This window comes from Papilio machaon, chromosome 1 (assembly GCF_912999745.1).
Source record: "Papilio machaon chromosome 1, ilPapMach1.1, whole genome shotgun sequence".
Lineage (NCBI taxonomy): Eukaryota > Metazoa > Arthropoda > Insecta > Lepidoptera > Papilionidae > Papilio > Papilio machaon.
Window position 1 is genome coordinate 6,242,409 of NC_059986.1, and position 21,714 is coordinate 6,264,122.

Consider the following 21,714-nt stretch of genomic DNA (forward strand, 5'->3'; position numbering starts at 1 on the left):
ATAAAATTACATCATTCAATGTGGTGTTTTATTTTAAGTGATGAACACATCATTGAAATTGTTAGCATAAATTATGTTTACAGTTGGAATGGAAAGTTTTTAAGGCATTCCATTATTATTTTCATATCTTTTTTATCCTTGAAAATTCAAGGATAAAAAAGATTCAAGCGAAAGGTAAAGTGTTAAATAAACGAAATTAATGGATTCTGTTTGTAACATAATATTTATTTGTAGTGGACTTTTATATTTCAATAAGGGGGTTAAAAAAAACTATGAAAATGAGATTTTAATCGGGGCTATCTCGAAAAGTATAAAGTTTTAGCACATTTGCAAACATGATTTAAAAAGTACAATTTGATTCGGAATTCAAAATTTGTCATTGCAGAGAATTATTATTCATATATTCTATATACACATAAACATATATGTAAATAGAATATATTTATGTTTGGTAAAAAGATTACATATATTAAAATAATTCAATAAACAGTACATAATAATGCAATGAACAATATAATTAATTTAAAGTTTTCAATTCACTTACAGTGGTAGTCACATTTATGCTTATTAATTTGCATATTAGAACATTATATACCTTGTCAATATAATCAATATTGACTAGTAATGTAATTAATTCTACATAAAAATTATACAAATGATTATAGTAAATATTAACATAAAACTGTAAAAAATATATCAGCAGTACATTACAACATAAACGGATTGTGTCAGGTACTTTTAATATCCTATTACATCTTAGCATAATAATAAGAGAATGATTCACAGTGATAAAAAAATAATTATGAATAAGTTTTTATATAACTGTGTTAAAACAATTATAATTTTATCCATAATAGCAACACTGGCAACATGACTCACTATGACAAGATTAAAAAAATTATTTGCATACTTAGTGATATTTTTTTTGTTGATATTCATCATATTAAATTCCACCATAAATAATATCTTGTATCCTTATAAAACACATACAATTTTGATATTATTTAATAGAAATATCAGAATGGTAATTAAAAAATTTGTATACAAATCCAAATATTCTTATGAGCAAATTTCTAGCAAAATTCTAATAATTGAGTATTCATTATATTTTAGCAAATCATCTACCAATATGCACTATACTCCAAAAATAATTATTATATAAATTACGAATACATAATGTTGCATAAAACTATAATAAATCAATTAGGCCATGTGGAATACACACAACAGTAAATACTTTATATTAGAGTTGTAAAATACTGGATACTTGTAAATTATCTACATAAAAATTAGACATTAGTCTATGGTTTAACAACTACAATGGGGTTCTTCTGGTGGTTCAGGCTGTGTTATTTTAAAACTATTATGGTCTAATGTCTGCAGCTCTATTCTTGACCTATTTGAATCAAATAGTTGTAGAGCAATGTCAAAAAACATTTCTTCCAATCCTTCACCAGTTTTACATGATGTTTTATAAGTAGTGCTAATAAGGTTGTGACACTGTTCACTGAAATATAAAGTTTAACTAAGAAAATATATCCTAAAATGACCACAGTTCATGCCACTGATTTTTTGCATGAAATTGAACTTGTCAGGCAAGTAGGCAATAAATGTGTTAAATAATAGGTCACTTTTGTTAAATGACTTACCAAAAGTTTTCTATATCTGCATCAGTTACTTGTGGTGATGATCCTTCCAAATCTGATTTATTTCCACATAAGAATATTTTTGCATTTTCAGCATATGTTACTATTTCTAACAAATGTTGACTTAGCACATGGAATGAAGATGCATTATCTAATGAAAACACCAGTATTGCAGCTTCAGCAAATTTATAGTAACTGGATGTTACAGATGCTATCCTCTCCATGCCACCGGTGTCCCATAACTGTAACTAAAAGTTATTTTTTTTTTATTTATATTTAAAAATGCTCACATAATTTATAAGTTTTATTGTCATTCACTTAGTTTTTAATTAATCTGAAAGTCAATAATAATCAAATAATATTTTTTGGTAAAAATTGTTCAATATTGTTTCTATGTTTTTATTTATTAACACAACACAAAAAGATAATTAAATATTAATATATTCTAAGAACTCATTATATTACATTTACAGTCTTTCATTGTACGCGACATATTGCTTTATTGTTATGGAAATTGTCACAATGTTTTATAAAATTGCTTTTTATTGGAAGGATCTTAGTAACATACTTTAACGTCCTTGTCGGCGACTTGATAGAGCTTCTCAAAATGATCTAATCCTAATGTTGATCGCCTGTCTGAGCTTGGTACAAATGTGTTGTTTATAAAACGCCTGAAAATAGAGCTTTTTCCAACACCATATTCACCACACAAAATAACTTTTAGGACTGGTGTTTTCACAATAGCCATTGTTATTAACTTTTTTAAATGCTTTTTGCTTATAAATGAGAAAGACCATATAAATTAGAACAATATTAATAATAAACTTCTAGTTTCGAAAATAATAATGAAAGATATTATTTTGTGGATAACGCAATGTCCAATTTAAGAATTTTAGAAATATTAGGCAACTTTTTTTTCTTATACAATGTCACATCCTTTGACTTTGACATTGACACTTATTTTTACACCCTTTTATTAGCACAGACTAATTATGGATGTAGTGAAAGGAATTTTTGTACCATTTTAAACACTATTTAGGAATTTAGGCTACGACTTTCAATACTGTACACCATTTAACAAAACACAAATCTTCTGTAAATAATATTTTATAAATAAAAATAATTTTGGGTGCTATAAATTATCATCAAGGTCAATTTGTAAGAAATTTAATACCTATTCTTGAAATCCATTTTTGTGAAAATTTTCGAAAAAGTAGCAACACTGACTTTAACTTGGTTGTGTCTGCAGTTGTCAGCTGTCAGCGTCAGTGTCAGTGTCATCTGTTCTGTCACCATTCGACGCGACGTCTCAACTCATCATAATCTTGTCGCGCTCGATTTATTGATTTTTGCCATCCAAACAACAATTACTAACTCCGAAACAAACTTTATGAATGTTTTGGACTGAATTTAATCAAATAACAAATTGTTTTGTGGCGGTATTTAAGTTAAATTCAATGTATTTTATCATTATACATAAATGGAACTGATTTGAATTGTTTATCAAACTTAATTATGGATGTACAAACTTCTCATTTGGCCGCGGCTTTAATGTCCACAGCTAGCACATATAATAACAATGTTACAACTTCAGAAACAATAACGACCGGGTCTAATAGCGGACAAGATGAAAACAAAAATGAAAAGCCAATTGAAACAAACAAAGAGCCTTGTGAAGATGAGAAAGATGAGACTGGTACTGGAGATGAATTTTCAGACGAGGTATGCATTTTGCTGAATGTCTCAATGGTTAAGTATAACAATCATTAGTGAGTATTTTTGTCTGTCTTCAGGAATCAGAAGCCCAGCCTGGTAATAAGTCTATGCCTGGAAGAGGAGTAACACTACAAATGCTTATGGACGAAAAAATGTTAGTTCCTGGTATTGCTGCTATGACTATTGAATATTTGGTAGTGTATTTTGCTTTATTCTTTAACCTTAAATAAATGTCTTAATATTCCTTTTGTTTAAATCATACAAATAATTATTTACAGGGACAAAAATTTGTAGGTGATTTGCAGGCAGATGGTAAAATAAAATCCCATGAAACCGAAACCATTTTTTGTTCACCCTCTGCATGGGCAATTCATTGTAAAAGAATAATAAATCCCGACAAGAGATCGGGATGTGGCTGGGCATCGGTTAAATACAAAGGGAAGAAACTGGACACTATTAAAGCTACGTATCTTCGAAGGAAGCAACTTCAGAGGGAAAATATGCATTCTGATGGTATACTTGATGTTTGTTAAAGAAGATAGAAGATCTCGACAGAAATTCTGTCAGTCTGTATTATTAGAATATTTTAAACATTTTTCTTTATTCATTTACAGAAGAGAATGAAATGGAAGTTGAAAGTCCGCCAGAGCCTCCTCCACAAAGGGTTGTTATGAAACACAACACTGTTCCTAACAGGATGATGCAACAGTAATATATTTGGCTTCACAATTATATGTTTATACAACCTGTTCTGGATTTACATTTTCTTTTTTCTTTATTTCAGTGATGCCAATATGTTGATTGAAGCTGTATCATTTTCCACTGCTGGCAAAGTTCAGCCATTCTTAGTGTCAGTAAGTTCCAATGCCTCTCTAGTCCTTGATCTTCATTGTCATTTGAAAAAGGAAGAAGTTCATGGTTATTTAGCCGGAACATGGGATTTGAACAGTCATAGTATGTATTTAATTAATATATAACATTCACTTTTTATTAATATAGTTAAAATATTGTACAAATGTATAGTATTTTTTTTGCAGCTGTGATGATTACTCACACATTTCCCTGCTTGAAAAGTAAAAATGATCCAAGACCTAAAGTGTTGATTGAACTCGAAATCCATATGGAAATGGAAAGACTTGGACTGACATTATTGGGGTGGTATCACTCTCATCCAACAAATCCTGCCATGCCAAGTCTTAGAGACTGTGACAATCAACTTGAATATCAGATTAAAATGAGGGGTCCATCTGAAATATCTTATGTACCATGCATTGGTGTAATATGTTGTAAGTAAACTTAACATAGAATATGTGGTAAATTATTTTTTTCATTACTAAACAAAATTGTTTTTTACAGCTCCTTATAATCCAGAAAGTCCAGTTTTAGAATCGTCTTTAACATTCTTTTGGGTGATGCCGCCGCCAGAACAGAGACCCACAGAATATCCTCGGCCTCTCTTTCTCCAATACAATATGGTTCATGACACTCACTTGTCACCACATGCAATGGAACAGATTAAAAAAACAATCAAGTATTACTTTAATTATGCAGATGAAACTTTCATTAAGTTTAAAGATAATTACAAACCCGATATAACATACTTAGACAAGTTGAAGTCTACTTTGACACCGAAATTTCCTCGAGAGCAAAGTGATGGATTGTTGTGGCATTTTATTCGTGATGAGTTGGGTTGTTCGTCGGAACAAGATGAGAAAATAGACTTGGACGCTCTTTTAGCTGTTCCCCAACAGGTCCCGCCACCAAAAACTACGCAATCCACATCGATGCCTAATTTCCCTTCAGTTAGTACTCTCCAGCAAATGGTTAGCCGGCCAGCCGGTGTCCCTCCCATAAACGTGTCATCGGGCATAGGTTCAATATCTCCTCATAAGTTTGAAACTCCTCAATTAAATATTCCTGTATTACCGACATCGTCGAAATCATCTAAATCGAGCACGTCTTCATTGTCATCTGCGTACCCCACGGGCTTAGACATGTTGACGAGCATGGCTTTAGGATTAGGGTCTGCGAATATGCCCCTTCCTTTAGGAGCCGGTAGTTTAGAAAGCTTAGCCGCAGCCAATAGTATGCTAACAGGACTTACACCAGGACTATCATCAAATTTAGCAGCGAGTCTATCAAGTACCAAATTGTCGGATCCACCATCTTATGCTGCGTCTTTACAAAATTTAACAAGCATGGCAGCCTATGAGAAAACTTCCACTAGTACTTCAACAAGTAATACGACTTCGACGGCACCGATCCCAGCCAGTATCGCTTCTAGCCTCATGATGAGTTCCGCAGATATTGCCAATGCTTTATTTTCGGCGAGCAAATATTCCAGTGCCGGTATACTAGGCATACCAGATCCGATGTCTAAGTCGACTTTAGCCGCCAATAATATGTTTCTGACGCCATCTTTGTTAAAAATGCAGGAGTCTCTTTTAAAACCTCTCGCTAATAGCAGTCCCATTTCTTCTAAAGTTGGTTTAGATCAGAATGTGTTAATGAAATCTCCGCATGACTTGTTAAAGGGCAGTAAGGATTATTTACCACCCGATTTTGGCAGTATCGGAAAAGGTAAAATGGAAAGTTCGTTGGATACAGGAAAACATACTGAGAGTTCGTCGAAAGCTGATTCTTCTAAGCCTATCGCTTTAACATCGGATACAGCAACTGATTTTAGTATGCCGTCGCGTGTTTGTGGGGAATCATTTTTGAATCAAATGTTAGAGTTGACTAAAAAGACTACAATGCCAGATTACATGTCTGATTATAATCAGCCATTAAAATTGACAGAAGAAGAAATTTCGACTGTTTCACAATCCAGTCATTCCTATCCAAATACATCTAGTATTGTAGATACCATTGCGCAGGTAGCAATGGGAAATTATTCCAAGATGGATGAGGTTATGGATTACACTAAAGGCCAAGATTATAGCACATCTAAAAACTCTTCGAATGAAAATGAAAATTAGGATAACTCATCAATAGCGTAATAGTTGCATTTATCTGATCTGGATTTTAGACTGATAATATTATAACTTATTAAGACATTCGCGATTGCTCGAATTAATTTTGTATTAATAATAGTATTATAGGTTAAAAATATTAGTTGTAGGTTAAACTTTGTAAGTGGTGTTTTTATTATTAAAAAATAATTTAATTTTATATAAACCTGACAATTACACAAGTTGCTATTACAATTTGGTATCGTATGCCAATTTTTTTTTTATTTCGAATGGAACTGTTTTTATAATGTTGTATAAGGAATACTCAGCTCTCTTATTTATTTCTTTTCTAACGTTCTATTTAGGATTGAACACATTAGGGCTAACATACACGGACCACTTAAATTAGTCTGCATCGACAGTTTCAAGTGGTATTAAGCAATCAGAACTTAACGTTCGCCATACACGGATTGTAGTTTGCAATTTTCGCTAAAAAGCTACTGACCGGGAAAATACGACTGTTTGAACCAGTCCGAGTTTGATAAGCCTAAATAAATGTTTCAATAATAATTACTATGATTGTCCCTAAACTTACTTGTTTATACATGAAATTATTTTTATACTAATAGTATTTTTATTTTAAATTTATGGTCACTAATATTTAATAAATTATTCTACATTAGTTATTTTGCTATTTTAAACTATTAGTATAAAAAAAAGTCATCCCATTCCTGCGATAGAATTAATATATATATTTTGGTTGTCTTGTGATTATGAAAATATATGTGGTAATATATAATATATTTATTACCAAGAAATTGTATGTGGCTAAAAGTAATAAAATTTAATTTAATATAACATTTCGATTTTTATGATAACCTTACTTCTAACTATTCTAAATGCGAAAGTTTAGATGGATGGATGGATCTTTGTCAGAGGGTATCTCCAGAACGACATAACGGATCTTGCTGAAATTTGGTATAGATGTAGAATGTAGTCTGGAATAACACGTACATTACTAATCAAGTATTTTTTAATTCCGCGCGGACGGAGTTGCGAGCAAAAGCTAGTCCTTTATACAGCCTGATGCTTTTCCTTTCACTTAAAATACATTTCTTCAGAGCTGGGCATTAACTCGTTAATCCGTTAATCGTTAATTAACGAAGTTAACATTTTGCTTAACGGATTAACTTTTAAGTTAACTTCAAAAAGTGTTAACGCTTTTGTTAACTTCCGTTAAACTCAACTTCCGTTAATAAAAGTCCGTTAATCGTTAAATTAATAACTTGGAGACGTGCTGTCATTTTGTCAAGTTTACGTGCCACGCCACGCTCGTAACTTCAACTGTGTTGGGCGACTGTCGGCGACTCGAATGGTGAACGAACGAGTTGATAATTGATAATATATGAAGTTCGCGTGAAAGTGTGATGCATCAGAGCGTCCGGGAAAGACGTGACCAACAGGACAAAATCAAAAGAAGGTTCGAAATAGTATATTTCATTACGAGAATATAAAAGCACGAGTATGTATAGCCCACATTTCGAACGCTCTTCGTCCCTGCAATACGCCACTCTTTGAGCAACTGTATTAAAACACTTTTTTACTCGTGCTTTTCCTTTAGCTTTTCCAAACTCGTCCGTTCTCCTTCCCAACTGTCAAAATTATGTCTATTAAAAAGAAAAAACTAACCACGATTTTTACGAAAAAAATCATTGAAGTTTCTATGAGTCATGCATATATTTTTAAAAAGAAGCTCCTAATTTGTTGCAATATCAGATTTAATGATTTGATTCAATGAATTAGGTTAGGTTTCATTTTATTTCATCTCATTAAATTTCATTTTCATTTCATATCAATAAAAATAATCTACTGAAGACTTGGCCGTTAAGGCATAGTTCCCTTTGCCTACCCAGAATGGGTGAAGAAAACAAAAAAAATCTCTGTTTGTATTCTTTTACCGTTGGCGCCATTTTTCAAACATTTTAGTTAGTTGAGTTTATTGTGTTTTTATTATTCTATTAAATTGCTTAATTTTTTCGCAACTGTATTAAAATTTTTGTTTAGTTGTTTAGTACACGTGCGGAACTATCATTACAACTTGTTCCAACTATCAATCCTCACCTTCGGCTGCGCCTCGGCTCGGGTAGACATTTGTCGGAACTCTTTGCAATGACAGGCTTTCCGCACTTGTAATGAAATATACTATACTGCATTCATACTTGTCTCTAATACTAATGTGTTATAGAATGTACAGTCAAATTACTATTTTAAACAAGTGTCGCCACAGTAAGTGTGAAATTAGTATGTATAATTTTGGTATGGTTAACTGTTAACGATTAACTTTAACTTGCGTTAAATATTCGAGAATTTAACGCTTTAACGATTAACGAAGTTAATTTTTTAATTAACGAATTAACGATTAACGAAGTTAACTTTTCGATTAACTGTGCCCACCTGTGCATTTCTTCTATATTTTTAATTGAATGGGGAATTAAGTATCGATCCTCTGTCATACTGTAATTGTGTTTTTATTTTTAGTAAGGTACTTTATTAAAATGTTTTTTGTATTGAGTCATTGCATTATCTACGCAGAATTTCGAGAGGGAGTGATTAACCTAGCGATGATAATGGCTATTGTTTCAATGTCGCTGTATTCGATCGCTCACCAATTAGATTCCTGATTGTTAATAGATAAATTTTAATCAACATGAGATAATAAAATGACGTTTGCATGATAAAAGTACTTTTCTAGTAATTACACATTCTTATGTTTAGTGTTAATTGAACAACAAACTCGGTATTGTTTTTGCGATATTCTAAAACATTAATCCTTGAAAGTGATGAGGTTTCTTTAGTGTCGTGAAGTGTATTTTGTAAAAGATTTACAGAAAGTCAGCTTGTACGTAATATTTTTTGGCACCTGTATTTAAATTATTTTTGTATGTTTATTGTTTTTAAAGTTCCAGGTTTAGACACATCGATTTTAGTCCTTTTTATAGGTAGGTTATTAAAGTAGCCCACCGTTATTAGAATTGACGTTATTTGTGTTAACGTCGTGTATTAATTGCTTCGACTTGTTCAAATGATAAATTGTTTACGTGTATCAAGTCAACGTTGTAATGTTTTGCAATATTGTATATATGAAATTGATAAGAAAAGTTTTCTTGAATCGATTTGGCTTACGATTAAATGAATTTTCCTTATGATAGAAGGGTATTTTTGCCTATTAACCTTGTCGTAGTTTGTAATGTAGGAAATAGCCATAAGTTTTGCTTACTATGTCTTGAAGATAACACTATTAGAATATATTCAATATAATATAAGAATTACATACATGTGTTTTTTTTTTTTAGAATAATAGGTAATGGCAACAACTCCAGGGTTCAAAGACCTTCCAGATGACAGCGACCAGTCGGACTCAGAATTTCAGCCTCTGTACGACGATACAGATGAATTAGAGTACGTTTATTTGCTTAAAATATGTTTATAATACAATGAAAACTTTTTTTTAAAATCAAACCTTTATCGTATAAATATTCTTTTTAGACTCTAAATTAAACTAAATGCAATCTTTGCCCTCTAGACGTAGAAAAACTCATTAGACAAACAAACAATAGTTCTAGTATCAGTTTTATGTTAATCTTTGATTGATTTCAATTATCATCTATGAATAAAAAAATACTGAAGGCTTTTTAACAGCGAAATGACTTATTAGTTAAAATAATACGTAGATATGTACTTTTAAAATTTAAATCATTATGTCTACTTGAGAAATCAATTCTCTTGCGAATAACAACATGCTGATAATAGCTACCCGTATTATTAATTGCAGTTATCACTTAGATCTTATAGATTAACGTTATATTATATCGTTACAGAGATTTCATTTACTTAGATTGATTATCTGATTAAATATCAATATAGCCGTTTCAATTGAAATTATGGTTATCTTGGAAAAGCAATGCAATAAAATGTTTTATATCTTAATATGGAAACCTTTGCATGGTTGTCACGTATTTGCAAATTTTTAGTTCTTGTTGGGATCTGAGGTGGCTTCGAACAGTTCGCCTCATTCGCTTTTTTATCGTGGCGTTGGCGGCTCTCGAGTGACGAAGCGTTAGCGTCGGTCTCGTCTTAATAGCGGTGCCGCATGAACAGTAGTTCTAGCACGAATATCCGTGATATCGTCAACGTCAATTATGTCAAAATTAATATGAGTTTTTGGAATACTAAACCCGTTAGGATATATAATATGCTGCATAAATAATACGAATTCGATACGATACGACGACGATTGTCACAAAGATTCGTACTAGGCCCATAAATACTTTTAACGCGCCATAAAAAGCGCCCATGCTAATGAGAGCTTGAGAGAGTATTCTGGTTGGCATTTTCTTTTCCTGTACTACATATTATTTTTATACAGTCAAAGAACAGCACAAGAAACAAAAGGATGGAATCTGTTTCGAGAGATCCCTGTAAAGAAGGAGAGTGGGTCGATGGCGTCGACGGAATGGATCGACATAAGTATGAAGGTGTTCAAGGTCCTGGCGTATATCTTCACCTTCGCTGCTGTTTTGGGATCGGCGGTCATAGCGAAAGGAACTTTGTTATTTATAACTTCGCAACTAAAGAAAGAACGTCATGTTAGTCATTGTAACAAAGCTTTAGGTAATAAATTTGCGAGTAATTCTGAACTAAACAAAAACGGCTACACTCGCATAAAGGCAGTGCCGATCCCGGACTAAGTATACGAGAGAGTAGCCATTTTTAATTAGTTTTATGATTATGTCTTACGAAGATTTGAACATTCTTGCTGTAACATTCTGTAGAATTGTTTTTAAATTCATGTATAATTTTCAGCACTGGACAAGCAATTCTTAGCAGTTCTTCCACTAGAAGAGCGAGTGACATGGCTTTGGGCTGTGTTGATTGTGTTCGGTGTACCAGAATTGGGCATGTTTGTTAGATCCGTACGAATTTGCTTCTTCAAAACCGCAAGAAAACCAAGCAGATTGCAGTTTATTATAGTAAGTCATGCACCAAAGATACTTCGTATTATAGGGCTGTTTTACTATGGTTTTATTGAGATGGGAATGAATCTTATCGTACAGTTGTTTCACAAGTGGAATGGCTAACTTAATTGTGATCTTAGTGACATCTTTCAAAAAACTTATTAATCATAACGACTGTTCTTAGGCATTCCTTATTGAGACGTTACATGCAGCTGGTGTTGCTATATTAATCCTCATTATCCTGCCTGAACTGGACGTCGTTAAAGGAGCCATGTTGTTGAATTCTCTGTGCTTCGTACCAGGACTTCTTAACGCACTAACGAGAGATAGTACCGAAAGTCGATATTTAATGAAACTTATTTTGGATGTATTTTCGATCTCCGCACAAGCAACTGCATTCGTCGTTTGGCCACTTTTAGATGGTACTCCAGCTTTATGGGCCATACCGGCCGCTTGTTTTTGTATCTCGTTGGGATGGTGGGAAAATTATGTGGATTTTACAGAAAACAAAACATCCTGTATGTATCAATTCTAAATTTGAGTTTCAACTATCGAAGCACTCGTATTAAAACATATCGTTTTCCTTCTTGGAAAAAAAAAAAAAACAGAGAAAGAAAAATATATTTTAATACAAGTGTTTTGGATACAACTTAATATCGTGCATACAGTATGTATCTTATTGTATTTCATTTTTTAGTAATATTCTACTACTTGTGCGAATTAAAGTTGGCACTAAAGAAAACAAGATATTATACGCAGAGAATTCTATCTTTGTGGAAGATTTTCGTTTTTATTGTGTGCATTATAATTTCACTGCACGTTCAAAACGACAATCCTTTCGCCATCTTTACGTCAATCAGCGATGCTTTTGCACCGCGCAACTACAGTGTTTACGAGGTAAGTAAACTGATAGCGTAAGAATTTTTTTTTTTTGTTAAAAACCCCATTTATTGATGCCACTCAGTTTATATAGTTTGTACAAACTAAATTTAGTTATATATTAAATAAATTTGTCAGGCGATTACGCGATCGCGAAAATTATGATAACTAATTTAGTAATATCACATACAACTACACATTACAATATTTAGTGTCCTAAAATTCTGTCTTTAACGCTCTTTTTAATTAATAGTAGGCAATACGTGCTAGTCTATGATGACCTTTAACAGTTTAAAGGTTACCGTAGACTAGTATATTTAAATCTAGTGATTGCAGCGGAGAAAAAGAAATCGCTGGCTGTAACCAAAAAATAAAATTATTACAGTTGCTTTAATTATAATGATTTTAATTGTTTTAGCTCAGGGTAATTTTCGAAGATGCGTACGACGGCAACTTGGAATTCGATTTATCGGAGGCAGCTTTCGTCTTGCCTGTTTCTTGGACGTCGCCTCTTTGGGTGGCACTGATACAAGTCGCAGCGGCATATTTCTGTTTCGCGAGCGCAAAATTTGCCTGCAAAATCCTCATACAAAATGTCAGCTTTACATTCGCATTGAGCCTCGTCGGACCGGTTCTAGTCAATCTTTTAATCGTATTCTGCGCGATGCGAAACGCGGATCCTTGCGCGTTTCATGGCACGATACCTGATTATTTGTTTTTTGAAATACCACCAGGTTAGCAACACATATTTCAGATATATCTAACACACAATATTATCTTAAAATATACACGGAAAAGCCATCATAACCAACAAACAAATCTGGATAGAAAGTATAAACATTTTAATGCATGTAAAAGTATTTAATCTTCACCTACAAGTATAACTATATAAAAAAAAGTTAGATAATAATATGTCACGCGAGAAATTGTCGCTGGCTATCTATCCTCATCTACTGTCCTCTCACACATACTTAGCAACAATAGCCGCCAACTCAGATAGCCAACCACCATAGCGCTGATTTACAATATCTTCTTTTATTTAAAAATTCATGTAACATTTAGAACAGTAAATGAGGCACTGCTAAATTTCATAGAAGTTACAAAGGGTCACAGGTATATTTTAAGTTACAGCATTTTTAACAAGATCATAACACGTTTATCTATACTTTCAGTGTACTTTTTAAAAGAATATCTAGGCAATGAGATGGTATGGATATGGCTGCTTTGGTTGGCATCGCAGGCTTGGATAACAGTACACACGTGGATGCCTCGTTGCGAACGTCTAGCTGCGACCGACAAACTGTTCTCTAAGCCGTGGTATCTTGGTCCACTCATTGATCAGTCCTTGCTCTTAAATCGGACAAAAGATGACGAAAATGACATAGCGATCGAGGTACGTTGATATTCTATTTTTTTTTTTAAATCTTTTATTAATATTTAACTTCTTTGTTTCATTGTGCAGGATTTGAGGGAGCTGCAAGATGAAGATGATCGATCTCATGCAAGTTCTGAACAAGTGGCGAAAGATATAAAGCCTTCTGATAGCATAACAAGGTATATTTTAGTTTTTATTTAGTACTAAAGAGTAAAAAAAAATTAATTTTAATTCAAATAATATTTGTAGGATTTACGTTTGTGCGACAATGTGGCATGAGACAAAGGATGAGATGATAGAGTTTTTAAAGTCTATTTTCCGCTTAGACGAAGATCAGAGCGCTCGTCGCGTCGCTCAAAAATACTTGGGAATTGTGGACCCAGATTATTACGAATTGGAATGTAAGTCATTTTTACTTCTAGCCTTAGGAATAGAAGTACAAGAATCTAGGACTTTTCTATCGACTATGGTTCAAATGATCAATATTCGTTGCATGTCCTTAGGTCATATTTTTATGGACGATGCTTTCGAAGTCTCAGACCACAGTGCAGAAGATTCTCAAGTTAATCGCTTCGTGAAATGTTTAGTGGATACCATAGATGAAGCGGCTTCCGAAGTGCACCTAACCAATGTACGACTTAGACCGCCTAAGAAATTTCCAACACCGTACGGAGGCAAGTTGGTTTGGGTTCTACCAGGAAAGAACAAAATGATTTGTCACTTGAAAGATAAATCGAAAATTAGACATCGCAAACGTTGGTCTCAGGTAATATTTAGATATGAATTTATTTTTAGATTTTTCGTTTATTCGCTAACTGGCCATATAAGATAAAGAAATATGAGTATTTGTGTAAATATTTGTTTTAGGTGATGTACATGTACTATTTCCTGGGCCATCGCCTGATGGACTTACCGCTATCCGTGGATCGTAAGGAAGTGATAGCAGAAAACACGTACCTGCTCGCGTTGGATGGAGATATTGATTTTAAACCTTGCGCTGTCACATTACTTATAGATCTAATGAAGAAGGATAAAAACTTGGGAGCCGCTTGTGGTCGCATTCATCCCGTAGGTTCTGGTGAGGTTACAAAGTTCTACATATATTTTGCAATGTTATTTTCCAACAGCTAAATATGTGTCAGTGAAAATAATAGCTTCGTAAGCAATATAATTTCAAATAATAAATACTTCTTATAGGTTTTATGGCGTGGTACCAAATGTTCGAATACGCTATTGGTCATTGGCTGCAAAAGGCCACTGAACACATGATCGGATGTGTGCTCTGTAGTCCGGGATGCTTCTCACTCTTCAGAGGAAAAGCTTTGATGGATGACAATGTTATGAAGAAATACACATTGACATCAAATGAGGCTCGGCACTACGTACAATATGATCAAGGTAAGTTATAACAACAGCATAAGTACAAGCCTTTAATGAAAATACCGCTCCATCAAGGTGGTAAAAAGACCTTATTCATTTATCGAGCTTTTTGATCCACTTGTGTTAGGCTAGGTTAATAACTACAACAATTCTTGTAAATGTGTCTTATTTTCATCTATCCGTCGAGATAGGTGAGGATCGATGGCTGTGCACTTTACTACTGCAGCGTGGTTACCGCGTGGAGTACTCCGCCGCGTCAGATGCCTACACACATTGCCCCGAGCGCTTCGACGAGTTCTTCAACCAGCGCCGTCGCTGGGTGCCTTCCACTATTGCCAACATACTTGATTTGTTGGCGGACTCTAAGCGTACCGTCGAAGTTAACGATAACATATCCACCCTTTATATCGTATACCAGGTGAGTGTAATGAGAATTCATTACTTGTATACTATATTCATATTGAGGAATATATGTAAATACTATTAGACGCCCGCAACTCCGTCGGCGCGGAATTAAAAAAAACTTATTAAGTAGCCTATATGTTCTTCCAGACTATATGTGTGCCTTTCATCGAGATCCGTTAAGCCGTTTTGGAGATACCTTCAAACATCCATCCATCGATTTAAACATTCGCATTTATAATATTAGTATGATTATTGAGTCTTTAGTTTGTAATTTGTAACGACCAACTGACTAGGAAATTTATACGAGTTCCGTGAAATCTTTTTAATATGCATCATTCATTCGGATCTTTGTCAATTAATAATAAGACGTTGCTAAAGTAAAATCAAAAGATTGCATAACAATTTTTTCTTGCACCAAAACTCAGTCGTTTTAACGCTTAAATACCAGGACTTTATAGGATACGATATTAAGTAAAGTTTTAATACCAACGTAATGTGCAAATAGGTTATTTTACATAGTGAAGATCTTTGTTTTAGATACTGCTCATGATGGGTACAATTTTGGGTCCTGGGACCATCTTTCTCATGATGGTGGGTGCAATGAATGCGATCACTGGTATGAGCATCATGAATTCTCTACTGTTGAATCTGATACCAGTACTCATTTACATTGTGGTCTGCATGACTTGCAAATCTGAAATACAGGTACGTGTTTTTGGTTGTAAGCCACCACAAATAATCCGAAAGAAGGGGAAACTGTTATTAAAACATCCAGGGACTTTTAGTTTTCTATAGAACTTTTATAGCTTTGTTAATGTTTTCAGCTAATGTTGGCGAACGCAATAACGTGTGTATATGCCATGATAATGATGATGGTAATTGTGGGTATAGCTCTTCAGATAGTGGAGGACGGCTGGCTGGCGCCGTCCAGTATTTTCACAATCATAACTTTTGGAATATTCTTCGTGACGGCGGCGTTACATCCGCAGGAAATCATCTGCCTTTTGTATTTGGGCGTGTATTATATAACTATTCCGAGCATGTACATGTTGCTTATTATTTATTCCTTATGCAATTTGAACAACGTCTCGTGGGGAACGAGAGAAGTTGCGCAGAAGAAAACGCTCAAGGTAAGGAAAAATGCTATAATCATAAATGTAAATGTTTGAACCTGTTATAGGACCATGAAGTCCATGTTCTAGTTTGTTAATGGACTATTTCACAGGAATTAGAAATGGAGAAGAAAGCTGCTGAAGAAGCAAAGAAGAAAATGGATACTCAAGGAATGATGAAGTGGTTTGGTAATAAATCAGAGGAAAACAGTGGCTCTTTAGAGTTCAGCGTGGCGGGCTTGTTCAAATGCATGTGCTGCACCAACCCTAAAGATTACAAGGAAGATTTACATTTGCTTCAGATAGCTAATTCTCTTGAGAAGCTAGAAAAACGTTTGGAATCATTGTATGTTAACAATTCAGTATTATTAACCTAAAGTAAACTTCCACAAAATTTAATGTTAACAATTAATTTTTAATTTAATAATGACCATTGCCGCAAGCTCATAGATCTACTCAAAGATTAAAAACCTAAGACCTAAATTAAAAAAGTAAGATTTAAAGATGATCAGATACTGATTATCATATTCCCTACGTACGATAGTTTACTTGTATATTTTGTGAATTACTCAGGGGTGCACCACCGGAGATGGAGACTGCACCACGGCGTCGCTCCTCTATGCCTCTCCGAGGCGACACATTGTCCTTGCTGCCCGAATACGCAGATAGCGAAGGTTCCGCAGATATACCAAGGGTAAAAAAACATATAATTAGTTTTGTGATACGCTATAATTAACTCTATATTTATACATTTTTAATTTCAATGGTTGTATTTAGGAAGAAAGAGATGACCTAATAAACCCTTACTGGATTGAAGATCCTAATCTGCAAAAAGGTGAAGTAGACTTTTTAACAACAGCTGAAACAGAATTCTGGAAGGATTTGATTGATGCTTACCTGCGACCGATTGATGAAAACAAGGAAGAACAGGTAATATATTTTAACAAGAACTAAGAAGATAAATTAATTTCGGGCTTTGTTTAAAATTTTGAGGAATTGTGTTCTATTGAATACTACAAAGTATTGAAATCTTTGTGTACATTTTAGGAGCGTATTAAAACGGACTTGAAGAATCTACGCGACACTATGGTGTTCGCATTCGTGATGTTGAACGCGCTGTTCGTGCTGGTTATATTCTTACTGCAACTCAACCAGAGTCAGTTACATTTCAAATGGCCGTTCGGACAAAAGATTGGTATTATGTATGACGAGGAGATGAATTTAGTAAGTCGTGTTATGTCTTAAATTACCTAAATAGAATAAATTAAAAAACTAAAATTGTTACACTTTTTTGGAACATGGCGGTAAACTTGAAATGATATCCACAGTGAGCTGTTGAGGGAAAATATTTTAGAAACCTTTATTTCACATTTTTGAAAGGATTCATAAGGAAATAAGTGAAGGAAGAATGGATTACACCTTCATATAATGCAGAAGCGTTTCAACTTCAAATTAAGATGTTATATGTATATAATTATGTGTATGTAAATGACGTAGAATTATTTATAGAGAAGTATATTCTTCATTTCTATATTCTTTAAGATTGTGGTATATTCTTGCCCAGGCTTGACTTCTTTGTATAAGAGCGAGCTAGAGTATAGCTTAGAATCCTAAAAGTGCTAATGAAGTCTTAACGTATATTCAAGGTGTACTTAGAACGCGAATATCTGATGTTGGAACCAATCGGGTCTTTGTTCTTGATCTTCTTTGGTACGGTGATGATAATTCAGTTCGTCGCAATGTTGTTCCATCGTCTGGGCACTCTTACGCATTTGTTATCGACTGTCCAACTTAACTGGTACTTTACGAAGAGGGTAAGTGAAAAATATTATCTTATCAAGGTTTTTCCTATAGGTTGATATCTTAATATTATTTTTAACATCTAAATTAAAACGTATTCTGGAGTGAAAATTGTTTCGTGAGGATGTGAAAAGCATCTTAAGTACTCGTAGTAGACCTTAATGTTTTATACATTTGGAAAAGACTGTCGAAGTTGATAAAATTTAAGCGTTAGTGGTAGCGGTCTTTAATAATGATGTGTTATGGCGTATTTTTATTTTACGTACAGGCTGATGAAATGACAGAACAAGCGATAATAGAGAAGCAGGCGATAGAAATAGCGAAGGACCTACAGAAGTTGAACGTAGACGATCTAGAGCGGCGCGGCGTGGACCAGGCGAGCGTGGCACGTCGCAAGACCTTGCACAACTTGGAGCGAGCGCGCGACAACAAGCATAGTGTCATCAACTTAGACGCCAACTTCAAGAGGCGGCTCACTTTGCTTCAGAATGCTGATCCAGGTAAACTTAGAGATTTAATTATGCGTTGGTTATAATGCCACCTTAGTATACATTTACTTATTTATTACTCAAAGACATAAGTGCGGTAGTTGGTTGTATATTACTTAAGCTACAATACGATATTCTTCATATATCGATTCTCATCGACAAATAAAGAGCATTAGGCCTTAGTTAATTAGTTGATTGATAAACAGAAATAATAATCTAGCAGTACTCAATCCATTACTCTCTCCCTCTATAATTGTTTGAAGTTGAAGATGAAGTGATGAATAGAAAAGGCCGATTTTTATTTTGATTATTCAGGGGAATCATCCAACAACGGTCCATCAATGATAGTGAAGTATGGTTGAACTCTATGTACAGATATGATAGCGCGCATGTCGTCGCTGCGCGGCAGCGTGTCTGCTCGTCGCGCCACACTGCGCGCACTGCAGGCTCGCCGCGAGTCGCTGACCGCCGAGCGCCGCCGCTCGCAGCTGCAACGCGACTCCGCCACATACCTCTACGATGAACCTAAAACCACGGTAAGAGCTTTACCGACACATGATATGCTGACATGTTTTTATAAAGTACTGAATAATTAGTAATTGTTTTCAAAAACCAAGAAACTCAACTGACTTTATCCCTTTGTCAGTTTGGGCAAGATTACGGATCGATAACTCCCTGATGTAATTTTGTTACATTTTAAAATCGGCGAATTTTGTTCTGGATATAGATCGAAGGGTACATTGAAATATATCCTACACTTAGATGAGCGTTTGAAAAGCCACATTTCAGAATAATTAGACGAAAATAATATAGGTTGAATGATTATTGCCTTGCATACACCTTGCACTAGTTAGTTTATTACGAAAATATGCAAATATAACATTTATCGTAACTTCATTGTTTAGTTAATTAGATGATAACATTATACTACTTTTTAGGGTTTTTAAATTCATATAAAGAAAAATGTTGCATAGCAATACTTTTTAATCATCTTTATGCCTAAAGTACAGGCTTGTAGCTCGTTTTGCAAAAGGTTACCTGATACACGCAAGGTCGAATTCCTTTAAATGACGTCATGTTTTAATATAAAACCATTTTTAGTTACTCGTTAAAATTAATAGTAAGTATTCGAAGATTCATCGAAGAAACATTTATTAATAGCCTAAAAAGCAAAGTTGCCTAAAAAGTTCATGAAATATGAAAGAAAGTATATTGACACCTCTTATTTTTACGAAATACTAAGTAATATAGTTGTAAATTTCTGTTGTGACATCGTGACGGGAAATGAAACGCATTGCAAACTATGCATGCGAAGTGGATTATTTGATACGTCACTAGTCTGTGTAATTTTTCATTTAAATTCTTTAAGTTAATCACAGAATAAATAACAACATTAATTGGCACATTGAAGAAACTATATTAATAAGGTATAATAGTTATAGAAATCTATCCAATTTTAGTAAATCATCTTCCAAATATATCAATGAGTGAGAAGGAATCTAAATCTGCATGTGTTTGGTCAAAAACATGTTGAAGATTCATTCTTTAGTATAAAGAATTCGAATCCTAGTATAAGTAGATTGAAAACTATCCAAAACTCCAAATGTCGTTAGATCAGATAACATTGAATTTGTTTTTTACAATTGTAGGACAGTAATAAATGCTACTTTTATTTAGCAATTATTTTCATGGTCCGCTGACTTAGGTGGTACTGACTTGCTATCTAAGTCAAGGGCTTTGAGTTCGAATTACACGCCGTTCCTTATTTTCTTGTCATACTATGAGAAACATTTTCGTTCGGAATTTGAACTGTCCTGTATTATTCAAGAATATTTTCTTGGCAGGTAACAATTGAACTTTGACTTCGTGTAAATAGTAAAGTGCACTTTCCTGGTTTATCATTTTTGGGGATTGATATAGGAGTGTTAGTTTTCTATTAACACTTTGGTATCTAAATGTTAGCTAAATGTTAGAAAAACCGCTATGATTAAATTGATATCATAAATTTCTTAATTATTTTTCTATCATTAACCGTTGGTTTCGGAGACCAAAATATCCGTATAAAACATATCGTCATTCCTATCATTATCTTTGACAAAACAGAGATAACTATTTGTTTTAAACGGAGATTTTAGTCTCGGAAACCTACGGTTATTGCTATAATGAATTGTTATTTATTATAGTCATGTTTTCAGTTGAGCGATCTCGCGGGTAGATCGTCGATGTCTGGTGCATACGTGAACAAGGGCTACGAACCAGCTCTAGACAGTGAGGACGAAGGCTCACCAGCGCCGCGCCGCAGCACCGTGCGCTTCCGAGACAACTTCAAATGATCACATTGCTTCTATATATTTATTTATTAAACGTGTTTTATTATGATCTCTCAATTGATTTTTATTTATTTCTACTGCGTTTGCTTTCACGGGTGTTAGAGTTTTGTTCCATCTAGGCTTTTAATTACTCATCAAATATGGAATATATAATTTAATTAATTAAATTAAATTAACTTGAAAATTGTGCCTTTTATTTATTCATACTTTCAAGTAATCCTATAATTATTTATAATAAATAGTAATATAAATGTTGGAAATTGTAATCGTACAAATTTTGTGAAACCTGATTTGTTAAAATTAAAGCACTACGCAAAATCTTAAGATAAGTCATAACATAGGAGTTTGCTTAAAATAATAAAACTTGCCAAATAAAACTTTGTTCTCAACATCGTTCAAGTAGAATTTGTCCTTGAATGGAGTCGTGATGTCGATGACGAATTTGGTTAGACAATTGTTTTCGACAACATAAGGATCGAAAATGATTTAGATGGAAAATAAATCGTTGAAAGGTCACAAGTTTGTAATAGGTCAAAGGTTTTCTACGTTATTAATAAATGATACTCTACATGTGTTAGAACCCAAATAATGTGAAATATATAGTAATGACTTAAACG

General features: G+C 33.7%; 3 protein-coding genes across 5 annotated transcripts; 2 read left to right on the plus strand and 1 right to left on the minus strand.

Annotated features, from left to right (window-relative positions):
• Window positions 1–1,187: 1,187 nt before the first annotated feature.
• LOC106719952 (ras-related protein Rab-14) lies at window positions 1,188–13,290 on the minus strand. The gene is made up of 4 exons (XM_014514445.2): window positions 13,287–13,290; window positions 2,215–2,415; window positions 1,650–1,894; window positions 1,188–1,507 (listed from the first exon to the last, which is right to left on the minus strand). Exons 2-4 carry the CDS (start codon window positions 2,392–2,394, stop codon window positions 1,309–1,311), a joined length of 624 nt encoding a protein of 207 aa, XP_014369931.2. The 5' UTR covers window positions 2,395–2,415; window positions 13,287–13,290; the 3' UTR covers window positions 1,188–1,308.
• LOC106719833 (MPN domain-containing protein CG4751) lies at window positions 2,992–6,352 on the plus strand. Its single transcript, XM_014514283.2, has 7 exons — window positions 2,992–3,368; window positions 3,440–3,556; window positions 3,641–3,875; window positions 3,977–4,070; window positions 4,147–4,316; window positions 4,400–4,648; window positions 4,719–6,352. The coding sequence occupies exons 1-7, from the start codon at window positions 3,162–3,164 to the stop codon at window positions 6,338–6,340; spliced, it is 2,694 nt and encodes an 897-aa protein (XP_014369769.2). The 5' UTR covers window positions 2,992–3,161; the 3' UTR covers window positions 6,341–6,352.
• LOC106720002 (chitin synthase chs-2) lies at window positions 9,059–21,169 on the plus strand. Of its 3 annotated transcripts, none has more exons than XM_045679474.1 (25): window positions 9,059–9,110; window positions 9,280–9,312; window positions 9,667–9,772; window positions 10,740–10,984; window positions 11,177–11,343; window positions 11,513–11,846; window positions 12,026–12,225; window positions 12,626–12,941; window positions 13,380–13,600; window positions 13,670–13,761; window positions 13,832–13,983; window positions 14,170–14,348; window positions 14,450–14,660; window positions 14,780–14,980; window positions 15,154–15,380; window positions 15,905–16,072; window positions 16,192–16,497; window positions 16,593–16,825; window positions 17,053–17,173; window positions 17,257–17,409; window positions 17,527–17,703; window positions 18,126–18,293; window positions 18,548–18,779; window positions 19,143–19,303; window positions 20,963–21,169. In XM_045679474.1, exons 3-25 carry the CDS (start codon window positions 9,678–9,680, stop codon window positions 21,098–21,100), a joined length of 4,497 nt encoding a protein of 1,498 aa, XP_045535430.1. In that variant the 5' UTR covers window positions 9,059–9,110; window positions 9,280–9,312; window positions 9,667–9,677; the 3' UTR covers window positions 21,101–21,169. The 3 variants fall into 3 exon arrangements, with proteins under 3 accessions (XP_045535430.1, XP_014370002.2, XP_014370000.2); XM_014514516.2 differs by having other exon boundaries at window positions 9,060–9,110; window positions 14,086–14,348; XM_014514514.2 differs by lacking the exon at window positions 9,280–9,312 and having other exon boundaries at window positions 9,061–9,212; window positions 14,086–14,348.
• Window positions 21,170–21,714: the final 545 nt, after the last annotated feature.